This window comes from Lissotriton helveticus, chromosome 3_1 (assembly GCF_964261635.1).
Source record: "Lissotriton helveticus chromosome 3_1, aLisHel1.1, whole genome shotgun sequence".
Classification (NCBI taxonomy): Eukaryota; Metazoa; Chordata; class Amphibia; order Caudata; family Salamandridae; genus Lissotriton; species Lissotriton helveticus.
Genome location: NC_136061.1, coordinates 1,309,231,351 through 1,309,247,299, shown reverse-complemented (window position 1 = coordinate 1,309,247,299; position 15,949 = coordinate 1,309,231,351). Strand labels below are relative to the sequence as shown.

Below are 15,949 nucleotides of genomic sequence, written 5' to 3'. Positions count from 1 at the left end.
CATAGTTTAATAACTATTTCCTGTGTAACTTTATTTGGGTACATTGTTTGTCTGTTTCTTGACTCTCTGTTAACTTTAGGTTGGTGTCACTTATATACAGGGGGCTTAACAGTAGGGTCTATAAATTTACCCCTGGGACCTTCTCTGTGTGTGGTCATATATACATATATACACACACACACATATATATATATATATATATATATATATATATATATATATATATATATATATATATATATTTTTTTTTTTAAAAAACCTTTCCCCTGCCAGCCTATCACCTCTTAACCTCTTCAGGTTATGTTGTGCACTCTTTCCTTTAACCCTCTAAGTTGTCCATACTTGAGAACATAAATCACATATTGATATCCCAGTCTGTTAACAGTCCATTAATGGTTCTTTAAGTGAGGTCTGACTGTGTTAGCAACCCCCACCTCATCTGTCAAACAAGGGCTCTTTGTATTAGCAGTCTGTGTTTCATCTTTCAAGCCAGGTCTGGTTTCTTTGCAGTTCTTGTTTTGTAGTTCAAGCACAGTGAGGGCAGACTAGGAGTCCCTGCATTTTCTTTCCATGAATGCTGTGCTCGTTTAATAGTTCCTGCTTCATCAAGGTCATGTTGGTTTAGCAGCCCATGTGTCTTCTTTCAAGCAAGGTCGTGTTCTGTTGGTAGTTCCTGCCTCATCTTTCAAGGAAAGTCAATTTGTGCGAGAACTGCCAGATGTGTCACTCAAACACATTTAAGCTTCTTTTGCACTTCATATTCATATTTCAAATAGGGCTACCTTTGCTAGTAGTTCTTGCGTTCTTTACAGAGCCGCGATAACTCCTTCGAAATGACTGCTTCTTATTTCGATTAAGGTCACATTTTGTTAGTAGCTGCATCTTTATCTTTCGTGCAAGGTCATATTGTGTTAATAGTCACTGTTTCATCTTTCAAGCAAGGTCGCCTTCTATTCGTAGTTCCTGCTTCATCTTTCAAGCAAGGTCGCCTTCTATTCGTAGTTCCTGCTTCATCTCTCAAGCAAGGTCACGTTCTATTAGTAGTTCCTGCTTTATCTCTCAAGCAAGGTCACGTTCTATTAGTAGTTCCTGCTTCATCTCTCAAGCAAGGTCACCTTCTATTCATAGTTCCTGCTTCATCTCTCAATCAAGGTCACGTTCTATTAGTAGTTCCTGCTTCATCTCTCAAGAAAGGTCACGTTCTATTAGTAGTTCCTGCTTCATCTCTCAAGCAAGGTCACCTTCTATTAGTAGTTCCTGCTTCATCTTTCAAGCAAGGTCACGTTCTATTCGTAGTTCCTGCTTCATCTCTCAAGCAAGGACACGTTCTATTCTTAGTTCCTGCTTCATCTCTCAAGCAAGGTCACGTTCTATTCGTAGTTCCTTCTTCATCTTTCAAGCAAGGTCACGTTCTATTAGTAGTTCCTGCTTCATCTCTCAAGCAAAGTCACCTTCTATTCGTAGTTCCTGCTTCATCTCTCAAGCAAGGTCACCTTCTATTCGTAGTTCCTGCTTCATCTCTCAAGCAAGGTCACGTTCTATTAGTAGTTCCTGCTTCATCTTTCAAGCAAGGTCACATTTTGTCAGCAGTTCCCACTCCTCAGGCAGGGTCCCATTGTGTTAGAAGTATCCGCTCCGTCTTCAGAGCAAGGTCCTATTGTATTAGTTTTCCTTGCTTCACCTTTCACACAAGGCCTCATTCTGTTAGCTGTCCCTCCTTCATCTTTCTCATGTCGGTAGTTCCCGCTTCACCTTCAAAGTTAGGTCCCAGCTCGTTAGCAGTCCTGCATCATTTTTTTTAGGCAAGGAGAGGTTTCTTTAGAACTTCCTGCTTACTCTTACGAGCCGGGCCAGTTTTCATGGCAAGAACAGGTGGTGCTCATAGTCCTTTCCTTGTCTCTCAAGGAAGTTGGAGTCGGGTAAACAGTTCCTGCTTAGAATTTGGAATAAGGTCAGTCATAGTTAGCAGCCCCTGCTTGGACTTTCAAACAAGGTCAGGTGTTATGAGTGGTTCCCTATGTTATAAGTGTTCAGTGCTTCTGTTAGGTGCAGGTCTCAGCATTCTTTGAAAACGCATACTCTTGTCACATATGATGGCTTCTTTGAAGCGTTGCATTTCTCATCTTCCATTGCCTGTCCCAAATAGTCGGTACAGAAGGCACCTTGTGCCTGCACCCCTTCACCGCAAGTTCGTGAACATGGTGACCAGGGCCCCAGTTGCCATAGAGGGCAGGGCAGATCACTGCACGGTTTTATGTCTTCAGGTTTAAGAGCCTGGTCACAGTCCGTCGAGGTCTTCTCCTCCATTTCCAAACACTCTACAGTTCTCCTCTGCCACCCAGAACCACAACTCTTGGTACATTGGGACCAGTCACCCATCACCCACTGGGATGTCACCCTGGGTTTGCTGATGTTGGCAGCTTTTTTTTCTTTGCCCTTTGACTTGGCAAAAGGCAGATCTTTGGGGATGAAGAACGTGTACTTTACTTTCGGTGGGTAGGTGTCGCTGGACATACTCAAGAGCTGGACTATGAGGGGTTCGGGGAGCCGCTGGAAACTCTGGATACGTTCCAGTGTTGTCAAAGAACCACTGTATTTCAATATGGCGCCCTTCACCAAGACATCCTGCTCCATGGCTGAGATGACCAGGTTACCGTTCAGCAGGTAGCTGCCATCCATTGTCTTCAGGGCCAGGTAGTTACCATCACGTTTTGCTCCTCTGCTGCTTCGTCGTTTGATGTCAATATTAGTAGCTCCAGCTGGAATTGTGATGATGTCATTGTAGCCATACCTACAAGCAAAAGGAAACAGTAAGGCCAAGGCAGAGAAAGTATACTCAAACATGACTTTTAACGGCATTGCTGTTGAATTGCTATAGTTTAACACACTGTTCTAGTGATACTCTGGAATGTAACTTTGCGTCTGATATATGGATGTTATCAAGAATCGTTTAATTCCTCAGTTGCCACCAAATGATTGTGCTTCTTATCTCATATTTTCTTGCCTGAGTATTTCATTCAGGAGAGTGTGCAAGTATTCATAGAAGGCAACTTTTAATAACCATGCACTGACGCTGCCACAATTCATGCTCCTAAAAGGTCACATTCCATTGCCACAGATAATGGTTATAGCCCAGCCTTCTCCTAGGAGTGTCTGGTGAGCTACTGGTAGCTCTCCATCCACCTGTAAGTAGGTCTCCTATGTGCGGCCCAGACTTCTAAATTGCATGTTTTTGTTTAGTTGAATTAGTATACGTGTACCAAAGTTGAAAAGTGTGTATAAGAGACAAAAATGTGTTTGTTTTCAGAACTCATGCTGATGTATTGACATAAATAGATGAATTTGCAAAATAAATGTAAAGTTGATATTTGAGTTATAAATTCGGCAGCACTGGCATACTCGTATGTTTACCTTGGGGCATTCCAAATTGGTCAAGCCGTTTTGACATAGCTCATGACATTGGTCTATGTCAGTAGTACTTAACCAGGGGTGCGGGCACCCGTGGGGTTTCGAAACACCTACTCAAGGGGGCCACAACTGTTTAGGCTAAGGCTAATTTGCTGCAGTGCATTATTTATTTATTTAAATTTGTATTTATTAGAATTTTGTGCAGACATAAACATAGTACAACTTATATTGCAGTTTCGTGTCTTACAATCCGTTACAGGATTTGTATCCATCCATGGCCACTTTACATATAACGAACAGCTTAAATATCACATTTCATCATGCATAACTATAAATGATTAACATACAGTATTCACTTATCTCACAAAAGCACCGGTTTATATAACGATTGATTAGAGGTTGGCTTTTTGGTCTTGAAACAGTTAAGGGAGGTGAGTGTTTACAATACCAGTAACATTTGTTACAGTTTCCTGATACAGAATACATGCACAGTGTATTACCTTCACGATCAAACCCGTGCAGAGGCGGCGACTCTAGTCTATTCCAAGTTAGAACAGCAGACAGTATACATTTTGTGTTTAAGGGATAAGTGATCTATACTGGGCTAACATTACCAGGCTCTTCTTTTTTTTTCTTTAAGCCAGAATACATAGATTTCCCAGATGTCTTTAGGGCGAGAAGCCATGGGCATCAAGTTCCAGAACGCGGCAAGCTGCTCCTGGCAGTAAACAATGTCCTGTATCCAGATTTTAATGCAGGGAGATTGAAGGGCACCCCAGTGTATGGCTACTCTACGCTTTGCAAGTAAGAGCATCATTGCAAAAGGCGGCGCTTCTCAGGCGGGGCTTCATCAACGTACCCCAGTAGAGCCACAAGTGGCGTGCAGTCAAGTGTAGCCCCTGTGATTTCTCCAATGGTGACATATACCTCCTCCCAGAATCTAGCCATGGAAGGACAGACCCATGCCACGTGTAGGAATGTGGCATTGTCCTGTTTGCACTTCCAGCACCTAGAGTCCTGGCACAATCCAAGCTAGTGTAGCTGTGAGGGGGTGCGGTACACTCTATGAAGGAACTTGAAGTGAATTAGTCTCAGTTTATAATTAGGAGATAGGTGACGGAGCTGGGAGCAACAAAATGACCACTGTTTGTCTGTTGGCAGGCCATCCAGATCTATTCTCCATTTAACCAGGGCCCTCGAATTCACTTGTGGAGTGCTTGATTGCATTTGATTGTATAGTCTCGTAATCAGTTACCGGGGAGTGGCTAATAGGTGTTCTAATGGCATCATGGTGGCCGTAGACGTCGGGAAAGTAGAGTGAATCATTTTGCAAGTCGTTCTAAGCTGGTAATATAGTAATAATTCAAGAAAAGGAGTTGGGCTGCCATCTTGGATGTGCGGTGTCCCTAAGAATGTGTCCTGCGGGTATAAGTCACCCAACTTGGAAATACCCATTTTGCGGGCGTGTTCTATTGTGACTTTATCCTGAAGTGTAGGGAACAGTGGGTGATGTGCAAGTGGGGTGGACGGAAAATAGAGCAATGGAGCGCTGACCCGTTTTCTTAAACCCTCCCAGGCCCATCTGAGAGATTCAACTGTGTTTACCTCGCCAGTTGTTTTGTGGTATGGTTTGTAAACAGCGCAGTGTAACGGGATAGGGTCTGCCACGTCTTTTTCGATGGCCACATGTGGCTGAAATGGGATCGGCTGTATCCAGAAATGAAGAAATTGCACATGTGCACTTAGTGCTTAGAGTTCAAGGTTTGGGGCTCCCAGCCCTCCCCGCGATAGCGGAAGTGTTAGTATTTCCCATCTCTCTCGTGGCTGCTTACCAGCTCACACCAGGCCTACGAGTCTAGAGCAAAGAGCATTAAAAAAGGCTCTGTTTAGGGGGATAGGTATATTCAAGAAGAGATATAGAAACATGCGGAGCACTAACATTTTGGTTATGGCGATCCTTCCAGCTAAGGACTGAGGTGGACCAGAATTTAGATTTACTTTCTAACCGTTCCATCAGTTTTCTGAAGTTCATACGCCAAACTTCTTGCAAGTCTCTGCAGCGCCACACACCTAGATATTTTACAGCTCCATCCATCCAAGTAAGCGGGAATTCCAGGTCAGTTTCTAATGGTGCTTCGGGTAGGTGAAGGATTGATAATTTGGACAAGATAATTTTTAGGCCTAACATGCCCCCAAACTAAAGTATTTCCCGCAACACAGGATTTAAATTTACATCTGGGTTATGAATATATAGGGTGACGTTGTCAGCATATATTAAATTTATGAGGCTTTTATCTGAGAACCCTAGTTCGCTGGCGGAATGGTGTTGTCATATTCTAGCCACTAATGGCTTCATCGCTATCGCAAAGAGCAACGGCAAAAGCGGACAGCCCTGTCTAGTGCCTTGTGTTATATCAAATGGTTCTGAGAGAAGTCCATTAGTTCTCAGGCGGGCCGTAGGTCTAGGGTAGAGTAGGCTGATGATATTGATGAAGTTGGGACTGAGCCCCAGTCTGGGCAATATTGTAAATAAGTAGGGCCATTCCAGGGAGTCAAATGCCTTAGTGGCATCTAGAAACATAGCGATGGCTGGTCATTTTGAGTCAATTTGGTGGATAGTAGCGAAGAAGGTACGCAAATTATGGGCTGTTGGTCTGCCAGGAATAAATCCGGACTGGTCCGGTCTGGCTATAAGGGGTAAGATTGGCTGTAGCCGGTTAGCAATCAGCTTAGCCAAGATCTTTAAGTTCACATTCATTAATGATAGGGTTCTATATGAGTCACATAGGTTGGCCTGCTTATCTGGTTTCAAAAGGGAGATGATCGCCGCCTCCCTCATGGTTGGTGGCAGCAAACCGCATTCCAAAAATTCCTGATATACATCCAACAGATGGGGTGCAAGTTCCACTGCATACGTTTTGTAGAAGGACGTTGTCAGCCCATCTAATCGGGCACCTTTGCACCCAGCAGGCTATATATAACCTGTGTTATATATTCCACAGCAAATTGGACATCCAGATAGGCCCTATGGGCTTCACTCAGCCAAAGAGGTTTGATGAAACCAAGATATGTAAGTAACTCAGGGCGTGAGGCGAGCTGTGTGGCAGTATATAAAGAGGAATAAAAGTTTGTGAGGTGGTTGTGTGTGGCTTGTTGTCCCCTGATTGGAGTCAGATTATCGTCTAGTAGCTCAGGTATGAAGGTTGGAGATGAGTGCTGTTTGAGTGTGTTAGCGAGGGTCCGGCCAGGCCTGTCGCCTTCTCCATAATTACGTGCTTTAGCGTCTTTCCCCAGGAACCTGGTATCTCTGACTGCCTCTTCCTTTAATTAAGATATCTTCTCCCTCATGGAGGCAAGATGTGTGGGCGCCTCCAACTGGTAAAACATCAATTCCGAGGATCTAATCTCATTTTCCAAATTTGATAGTGTAATCCTAATTGATTTTAGCACCCCCGCTTGCTTGGAGATACAAGCTCCCCTAATAACTGCCTTTAAGGCTTCCCATAAAGGGGAGGAAGAGTCCACTGACCCCTCATTTGTGAAGAAGAATTGAGTGATCTTGATTCTAATCTCTTCCTTAAATGCTGCGTCTAGGAAAGCATGAGGCCGGGGGCTCCAACTGAACGCTTGGGGCATAGTCTGAGGTATCTTCCAGCACAATGCAACTGGGGCATGGTTTGAAAGCATGCGGGCCATGTGCTTCACATCTATGGTCCAGGCGGCCATATCACCAGTGACCAGCCAGTAGTCCAATCTGGACCACGCTCTGTAATGTGAAGTGATGCATGTTCCATCCTTTACTGTAGGGTTCCTGTTGCGCCAGATGTCAATGAGATTATGGTAAAAATGATAGTGTTCAATTGTTGCGCTGCTCTAGTGTGTGGGCTACAAGCTGCTCCAACTCTATCTAATGCGGTATTTAATGTGACATTAAAATCGCCACACCATATAACTGTGTCAACTCCAGTCGCAATCACCTGGGCCCAAGCAGATAAGAAAAACTGTTGGTAGTCCACATTCGGACCATATGTCGTCACCAGAGTAATTTTTGTGGATATCAGCATGCCACGTATTATAATAAACCTCCCTTCCGGGTCAGTCTGTACTTGAGTGGTCGTCCAGCCTATTCCGTGCTTCATCAACACGGAGACCCCCTCGTAGTTCGAGTATGGGGCTGAGTGCACCTCTCCCCAGTATTTTTTGCGCATCTTGGGATCCAAGCCCCCCCTCTAATGCGTTTCCTGCAAAAAACACACATCTATACGATGTCGGATTAAATATGCATGCATCGGGCTCCGCTGAAGTTTTTCAAACAGAATGGGGCACTTTTTAGCCCACATCTCCTTCAGATGTACCTAGAGGTGCAGGAGCTGGGCAATCTTCCAGAGGACCTGCGGACAGCCACTATTATGGTGATACCCAAAGAAGGTTGGCCGCTACAGAGTTGTGGTTCGTATAGACCCATCTCCCTCATAAACATGGAGACTAAAATATTGGCAAGAATTTTGGCCAATAGACTTACCAAGGTCATCACCGGGCTTGTTCACAGGGACCAGTCAGTCTTTATGCCTAAGAGGTCGATGAGACTTAGCCTCAGAAGAATATGTAACTGGCTGGATATAGTACAGCATAGAACTGACCCACATCTCATACTGTCCCTGGATGCTGAAAAAGCATTCGATACAGTCCACAGGCCATTTCTCATGGCTGTCCTGGAAAGGCTGGGATTTGGCCCCGAATTCAGGAGGTGGATAGCTACCCTGTACGAAGGACCATTGGCAAGGGTTAGGGTCAACGGGGTGACATCTCGGAAATTCCCAATAGGAAGAGGCACTAGACAGGGATGCCCCCTGTCCCCTCTGCTTTTCGCATCGGTTTTATAGCCCCTTGCCTGTGTCATCTGAGCTCATCCATACATAACTCGTTTTCGAGTGGGTGGATGACTACCTCGACGAACATATTTCCTTGGATGCCAACTACATACTATTGTATGTCACAAACCCCGAAACTACGCCCTCTAATATTATGGCGAGCTGTGAGGAATATGGCACACACGCGGGGTACAAAATTAATTGAGAAAAGTCATGTATTTATCCTGTGGGGCGGCAGCCGAACATGTTGTATACCCAAGCCAGTTATAGGTCGTGCCCAGTGGAATAAAATATTTAGGTGTATACGTTACACTAGATAAGACACTGGTGCTGGAGCGTAACCTCTATAGGGTGCTTGGGGAATTTTGCTCAGATGCTGAGAGATGGGCATCCCTGCCACTGATGCTACTTGCAGAGCGGTGCTCTGCAAAATGATAATACTCCCAAAATTTGTATATGTTTTGCAAAATACCTACCACCTGATACCAGAAGAGGTGTTCACCAAGATCGACAATATTCGGAGAAAGTTTCACTGGGGTGGGAAGCCGAATGGGGTAGCAGAGGTGAAGCTACAACGCAACCAATACAGTGTTGACATTTTATTACCAGACCTTCGGGCCTATGACTGGGCTGCCCATCTGATTGTAGTGAATGAATGGGCATTCGGAGAAAGGGACCACCCCACATATGCTCTTGAACACACTGTTTATCAAAAGACCTTACTCGCACTACCTCTATGGGGGCAAGGAAACCGCAAAGCTGTTGCCAGCCACGCAAATTGTGATAAGAGCAAAGAAGAAATCAGAGACGCATGAAATGGGATGGCCGGGTGACCAGGGAAACCCTGCTTAGTATGCCCCATTGGAAGAACAGTTACTGATGGATGAAATTGAGGAGAAGGGTGTGTCCTGGACATATAGGACAATAATAAATAACACACCGGACCCTTTATGAAAGCTCAGGTTAAGGTGGGAGGCGGATCTGGGGGAGATAGAAGACTTAGATTGGGAAATGGCGCTGATGCATCCCAGGGAAGTAGCTATTAGGTCACGACTTCGATTGATCCAATGTAGGTATTTACACAGAATATATTATGATAGAGCCAAACTGCATTTGGATAGGTAGAGCAGAGTCACCCAACTGCTTGAAACGTAAGACCACGGAAGGGACATTTTTCCACACAATCTGGTACAGATATATTGAGGACTGCTGCTGAAGGAGTTGGAGCTCATTTTGCAGGAATCAATACCCCCAAATCCCATGTTTATTTTGCTGGGCATACCTACAGAGATTGACTTCCCTAGAGCTGAATTAACATTGCTCCAATTGGGCTTGGCAGTAGCCAAAAGAGACTTGGCAAGGACATGGGGTGTCCCGTCTAATTCTACACTAGCAGAATGGCAAAGGGGAATCGATATGTATATGCTGGGTGGAAAAAACGACTTACGAAGCAAGGGGGTGCCCCAAAAAGTTCTGGAAGATATGGAAGCCATGGTTGGCATATTATGGTCTCACGCTCACAGACTTACAGTGAACTGGCAGTAAGGGGGATCTGAGGGGGAATGGGAGGGAGAAGAGGTCCTGTTGATAAGAATTATTTTTGTACAATTGGTTATTTATGTGACAATATTGCTGAACTCTACTCTGGTTGTATCTGACTTGTCTCTGTAATGTAAATAAGAAAATGCAAATCAACACATTCCCCCCCAAAAAATACGCCTGCATCAATCTAGACTTTCTGAAGTCGTTCAGCCCTCTGATGTTCCAATTTATAAATTTAACCTCTGTCATGTTACTTTATGGATGTTATGAGATGTGTGCCTATGTTGAACATTTTCACAGTGAAAGTGAACCAAATTCTGAAACCTTGGAACATAGTCTTTAAGTACACATGGGTAGATACACAAGATTGACATTTAAATAAACTTTGATCTGTGGTAAGACAAGCCTGCAAAGAAAACAAGTGCATGTCCGTAAAAGTTATAACCTTCCCCCCCACACCGTCACCCACACCAACCTCCCAATCAGGTTGTGACTCAGTGCCACCCCCCACCCTGGACCTCCCCCCCCAATTAACACAAACTAAGGAACACACGGGAGATCTCCCTGTGGGACTAGGGTCGCCAGGATAAACCTGCCTTGAGGCAGGGTGGCCAGGGCGTATCAAGTTTTATGGAATCTGATAAACTGAAATGTGAGACAAAATTAGATTGAAACAGAATAAGGTCACTCCTGGTGCTACAATGTTGGGTGACAGTTAGGACTAGATGTGAGTGTGGTACCGGATACAGATCCAGAGTGTGCCAGAACCAGTTAATATAATCAGTCATTATCGCTGAGATTTAGTTCTGGGCCGGGTTTGTGCGAGGATTGAATTGGTGTCTTCTTGGCACATATATGCTTCGCGTACTTGAGGGCCGCCTTGGCATATGTGAAGAAATTAGCTTGATCGTCGTATGTTATCTTCAACCTGGTGGGGTACAGCATAGAATATCGAATGGATGTGCTTTGTAGTTTGTGTTTCACCGGTGTAAACTCCCTGCGTGCAGCCTGCACTGATGGTGTATAGTCTGGGAAAAAGGAAAGTGTGTTCCCTTGATGAGTGATAGAGCTTTTGATTCTAGTGGTTTTTAGTATCTAATCTCTGTCCCTATTGTTCTGGAGCACGCTATTATGGGGCGAGGCATCGCCCCCACCGGCGGTTTAGGGCCCAGTGAGCGATGTGTGTGCTCAACGATCATTACTGATGAGAGCACCAGCCAAAATAATTTAAGCAATAAGTTCTCAATAAATGGTTCCATTCTGGAAATTGCAGTGGTCTCCAGCAGGCCAAAAATTCTAAGGTTTTTGCGCCTAGACCTCACTTCTAAATCCTCGTATTTAGCTTTAATCACAGCTAATACCTTTTCCCTGTCTAAGACTTGTGCACTGGATTCAGCTTGGAAGTCTTGGGTGTCCGAGAGCCTGTTCTCTAGGGTGTCTAGACGCGTTTCATGAGTGTCCACTCTTTACTTGACCCTTTCTAAATTTGTGGTGAGGGCATCGATCTTGTTTTGAATCGTTTTGATACTGGAATGAACAGCAAACATTATAGTACGTAGGTCTTTCTCCTGACTCTTCCCCCATGCCCCTGGCGCCATGATCGGTATCTGGGTCGGAGCTAGCCTCCGTGGTGCGAGTCTGGTGCTTATTTTCAAATGGGAGCTTTGACTGTTTGGGGTCTGTCTTCCCCAATACACCCGCTGGAACCCCTGAACACACACTAATTTGTGTTTGTAGTTAAATCTCCTATACCCTGGTCTATAACTGGGTGTCCTAGGTTGCGGTATGTCAGCAGGTTGGCAGAAGTCAGCTTTGCTCAATTGGAGATTGTGTACTGTGGTTAATGTTCTCACACAGAACGGAGCACAGGGAGCAGCTTCTACTCGGAGTATGCACCAGCTCGGGGGGAGGGTCACTCCCAAGAAGTCTCAGAGGGTCCATGCCCCCACACATGAGCTAACCACTTCCCGTGCGTGGAGGATCGCAGAAACCAGACCCCAACCCCTTCAGCATGCACAGAGAGGCCCAAGAAGCCGAATTATCCCCCAGCAGAGGAGGGGCGAACCAAGCACAAGCAGAGCGTGACCCCGCAAGCGCCTACTGCACGCCCGGTCTCACTGCCGCAGAGTGGAGAAGCCCAACGAGGAGAGCCCAAGGTGGTAGCTGCACAAGCGGGCATCCGCCCTGCCAGCCCCGGCACGCACTCACCTCACCCGGTCGATCAGTCACCCAAAGGTAGACTCCACATGCGGCCATGATACGATGTTGCTCACGCTCCCTCATGCAGCCTCATGTCGTACGCTGGAGCAGGGGCCACCGGCCGCACCATCCACTGGTGCGGGCTCGCAATCAAGCTGGCGCAAATTCAGCTGCACAGTATCACCAGGGGGGAACCCAGCTTCAGATCGATCGACCTTCGCGAGTCAATTTTCGGTTCTCCACCGGGTCGCCAAGGCAGGGGAAGGACCGGCAGAGCGTCTCCCGTCCAACCAGCACCGAAGCAATATGGCGGCAATGTCTCAGAACAAACCAGGCCGCGGCACAGTAAGTTCTATATCTTCGTTATTATTGCACCCCCACCTCTGCAGTGCCTCTCATCTAGATCCGGGGGAGGTAGACCATGGTGTCTCATGTTAGTGGTGATAGATTCCTGGAATAGATGGTGATTTCAAAGGATAATTAGGCCTGACCTGCAGAGCCCCTATAGAAGGCCATCCTGCAGCTCGGCAAGCCACGCCCCGTTGTAGTTCATTATTTTACTGCTTCTAAAAAGCGAGAGCCAGATCCAGCTTTCAGCAAACTTGTTCAATCCTTACATGAGCAAATGTCCACAATGTGGTGGTCAAGGTAATTCCATAATTGACTGAATACAGCGCGTCAAATATATTTTTGTGGAGAAGGAAGCCATAACATTTTTCGCAAATCAAAATGCTTCCATATTAATATTTATTTTGAGGATTAAACAAGTTTAGTAAATTAAAAATCGATGCAGATATCTAGGCGAGATCATATTATCACTGCGTCTTTCAATTTTCTGAAAATAATTAAAAGCAAGGCAGCCGAACAGATTTATAATGCTTCACGTGTTGGCTGCAGAGGCGGGGAGTGAGTTACACAGACATGGGAGTACAATATCATCAGTCTGTTTTAGGATAATGCTGAGCCTCTACAGTAAGCTTTGGTATTTTAAACACGTATTAATCAATAAAGTATTTTGCTACCTAGATCGCACTTTAACAGTTTAGTTAGGAAACTTCTGTTGTTAAATGCATCCACATATGTTAAATCATGGGTATTTACAAACTTTCTCTCTGGGGCCAAATTTACAGTGAGGTTTGTGGCTGAGGACCGCACTGGTGGGGCGGGTTCAGTAGGGGGGTGGCTAGAGCATAAAAAAAAGAAACCTGTGACCATGAGGTTGAACACAAGCGGACTCATTAGTCCACTGAGCCATCAGACCCAGCCAGCATACACACATCTATCTGTCTATCTCTCTCCATCTCTCTATCTCGCTCTATCTATCTCTATCTATCTCTCTCTCTCTGTCTCTCTCTCTCTATCTATCTATCTATCTTTCTATCTATCTATCTATCTATCTATCTATCTTTCTCTCTATCTCTCACTCTATCTATTTCTCACTCTGTATCTCTTTATCTCTCTATCGCTCTCTTTATCTATCTGTCTATCTCTATCTCTCTCGCTCACTCTCTCTCTAGCTCTCTGTCTCTCCCTGTCTGTCTCTGTCTCCATCTGTCTCTGTCGCTATCTCTGTCTTTGTCTGTCTCCATCTGTCTCTATCTCTCTCTATCTGTCTGTTTACATCTGTCTCTGTCTCTATCTGTCGGTCTCTATCTGTCTCTGTTTCTATCTGTCTCTGTCTCTAGCTGTCTCTGTCTCTAGCTGTCTCTGTCTCTAGCTGTTTCTGTCTGTCTGTGTTTGTCTCTCTCTGTCTGTGTCTGTCTCTCTGTCTTTGTCTGTCTCTATCTCTTTCTGTCTCTAGCTCTCTGTCTCTCCCTGTCTGTCTCTGTCTCTATCTCTCTCTATCTGTCTGTTTACATCTGTCTCTGTCCCTATCTGTCGGTCTCTATCTGTCTATGTTTCTATCTGTCTCTGTCTCTAGCTGTCTCTGTCTCTAGCTGTCTCTGTCTCTATCTGTTTCTGTCTGTCTGTGTTTGTCTCTCTCTGTCTCTGTCTGTCTCTCTGTCTTTGTCTGTCTCTATCTCTTTCTGTCTGCATCTCTATCTGTCTCTATCTGTTTCTGTCTCTAGCTGTCTCTGTCTCTATCTGTCTCTATCTTTCTCTGTCTCTGTCTCTATCTGTCTCTGCCTATCTCTGTCCAAACAGGAAGCATCCAAAAAGGCCCTTTAAAAGTCAGCTGTGAAAGCACTTACAGCTGACTTTTAAAGGGCCTTTTGGGAAGGCTTCCGACGGAGCCGTGATGTCACAGAGGCCAGCAGTAAACACAGAAGATGACCGCAGGAGCATACGTAGTGAATACCTAATTAATACGTATTCACTACGTATGCTCCTGCGGTCATCTTCTGTGTGTACTGCTGGCCTCACTGGAAACGTAGAAATGGCAAGGCAAGGTCCGTGGGCCGCCAATGAAGGCCTGCCAGGCCACTGGCGGCCTGCGGGCCGTATTATGAATACCACAGGCTTAAATGAACAAACATTGGCAGAGCCATTTAGTCTTGCCATTTGGACCTATTGACTTTGCCAATGTGTTTAGTGCTGCTTTACACCATGGGTGCTTGCAAACATGTTCCAGGGGGGCAAAAAGTATGGTCTGTTAAGAAGGCGAGGATTGCATTCATGCCATCTGGGTGGGGGCAGTGTACAAGTGGATGTAAGTGACATAGGTGGATCGAAGCAAGTACATGGCAGATTCGGACTGGGACAATAAATAGACCTGTACAACAAAATAAAAGTTAGCCCCATAGAGAATCAGATAGCCAAACAAAAGTTGCGATACTAGGGAAATAGCCAGTAAAAACCTGCGCACCTAGCCATAAAACCGGCCCATAACTACTAAAAAAGCCGACCAACACTGCTCTGTCAGACTAGCCTATTGGGCACTGCCTGATTGCCAATATGCCAGTTTGATAAAGGTAAATGATGTGGACTGTGAGTCATGGAACTATTTTGAGGAGTTTATTCAATACAACCCTCTAAATTTTGCTCCTAGCCTCTAGAAAAGACACAGATTTGAAAAAACTGTGCTATGCAATAATTGATTTGCTGTCCCTAGACCACACCTTGGGGTAAGCCAGCTCTGCTTGCTATTGCTGACTTTAACGGGTCAAGGATGCAAAGCAAGGAACTATATTAACGGAAAGAAATAGAATCTTAGGTCTCACAATCTCCTTATCACTTTACTTTCTTATCTGTAAATAATTAGAAGTGCTTTGAAACAGGCTCAGTGAAGGCGGAAGTTATATAAAAGCTCATTGACTAAAGCTGCCAATTTTGTCAAGACTTGCACTATAAGTGTTGTTGGTAAGAGGAGCATATTGGGTGAGTCTTTAAATTGTCATTTGTAATGTCCGTGGGCACATATACTTAATTGTTTTTGATTATATCACCGTGAAGTTTTAGATTTTTTTTTAAAGTCCTTTGAATGTGTCCCTGCACTGTTTTCGTGGCACCTATTAACATATGTTATAACATTTCATTGAGATATGAATTACAGGCATAATACACTAATCTCTGTGGGCCTTATTACTAGCCTGGTGGTCCATAGACTGCCAGACCTGTGGCAGTCTTCTGACCACCCTATTACAAACCGGGTGGTCGGGCTGCCCTGGGACCACCGCAACCGCCAGGGATCAGAGATCCCTGGTGGTGGCATGGTGGTCTTGAGGCCGCAATATGCTTGGCGAGGTCCCTGCGGCCCGCCAAGCATATCACGTGTTTCCCCACTGCCACACTTTTCCTGGCGGTGCGACTGCCTTGAAAAGTGTGGTGGTGAGGAAACAAAGGTGGCCCTGCAGGGCCTCCTTGTGTCTCAGCGCCATGGGGTGCATCCAGGGGGGCATGTGATGTGCCCTCCTGTCTGCTTGCACCCTAGTACCTGCATGGTATGGACTGAAACAGTCCATTTTGTGCGGTACTAATTTTGACGTTCT

General features: G+C 45.3%; 1 protein-coding gene across 1 annotated transcript in view; it reads right to left on the bottom strand.

Moving 5' to 3' along the window:
* Positions 1-241: 241 nt before the first annotated feature.
* The window catches only part of ADAMTS8 (ADAM metallopeptidase with thrombospondin type 1 motif 8), a 266,131-nt gene continuing 250,423 nt past the window's right edge, over positions 242-15,949 (bottom strand). Inside the window, exon 9 of the mRNA XM_078681944.1 lies at positions 242-2,791. Within this exon, the coding sequence (XP_078538070.1) occupies positions 2,056-2,791 (736 nt within the window). The 3' untranslated portion in view covers positions 242-2,055. The remainder of the gene's footprint in view (positions 2,792-15,949) is intronic.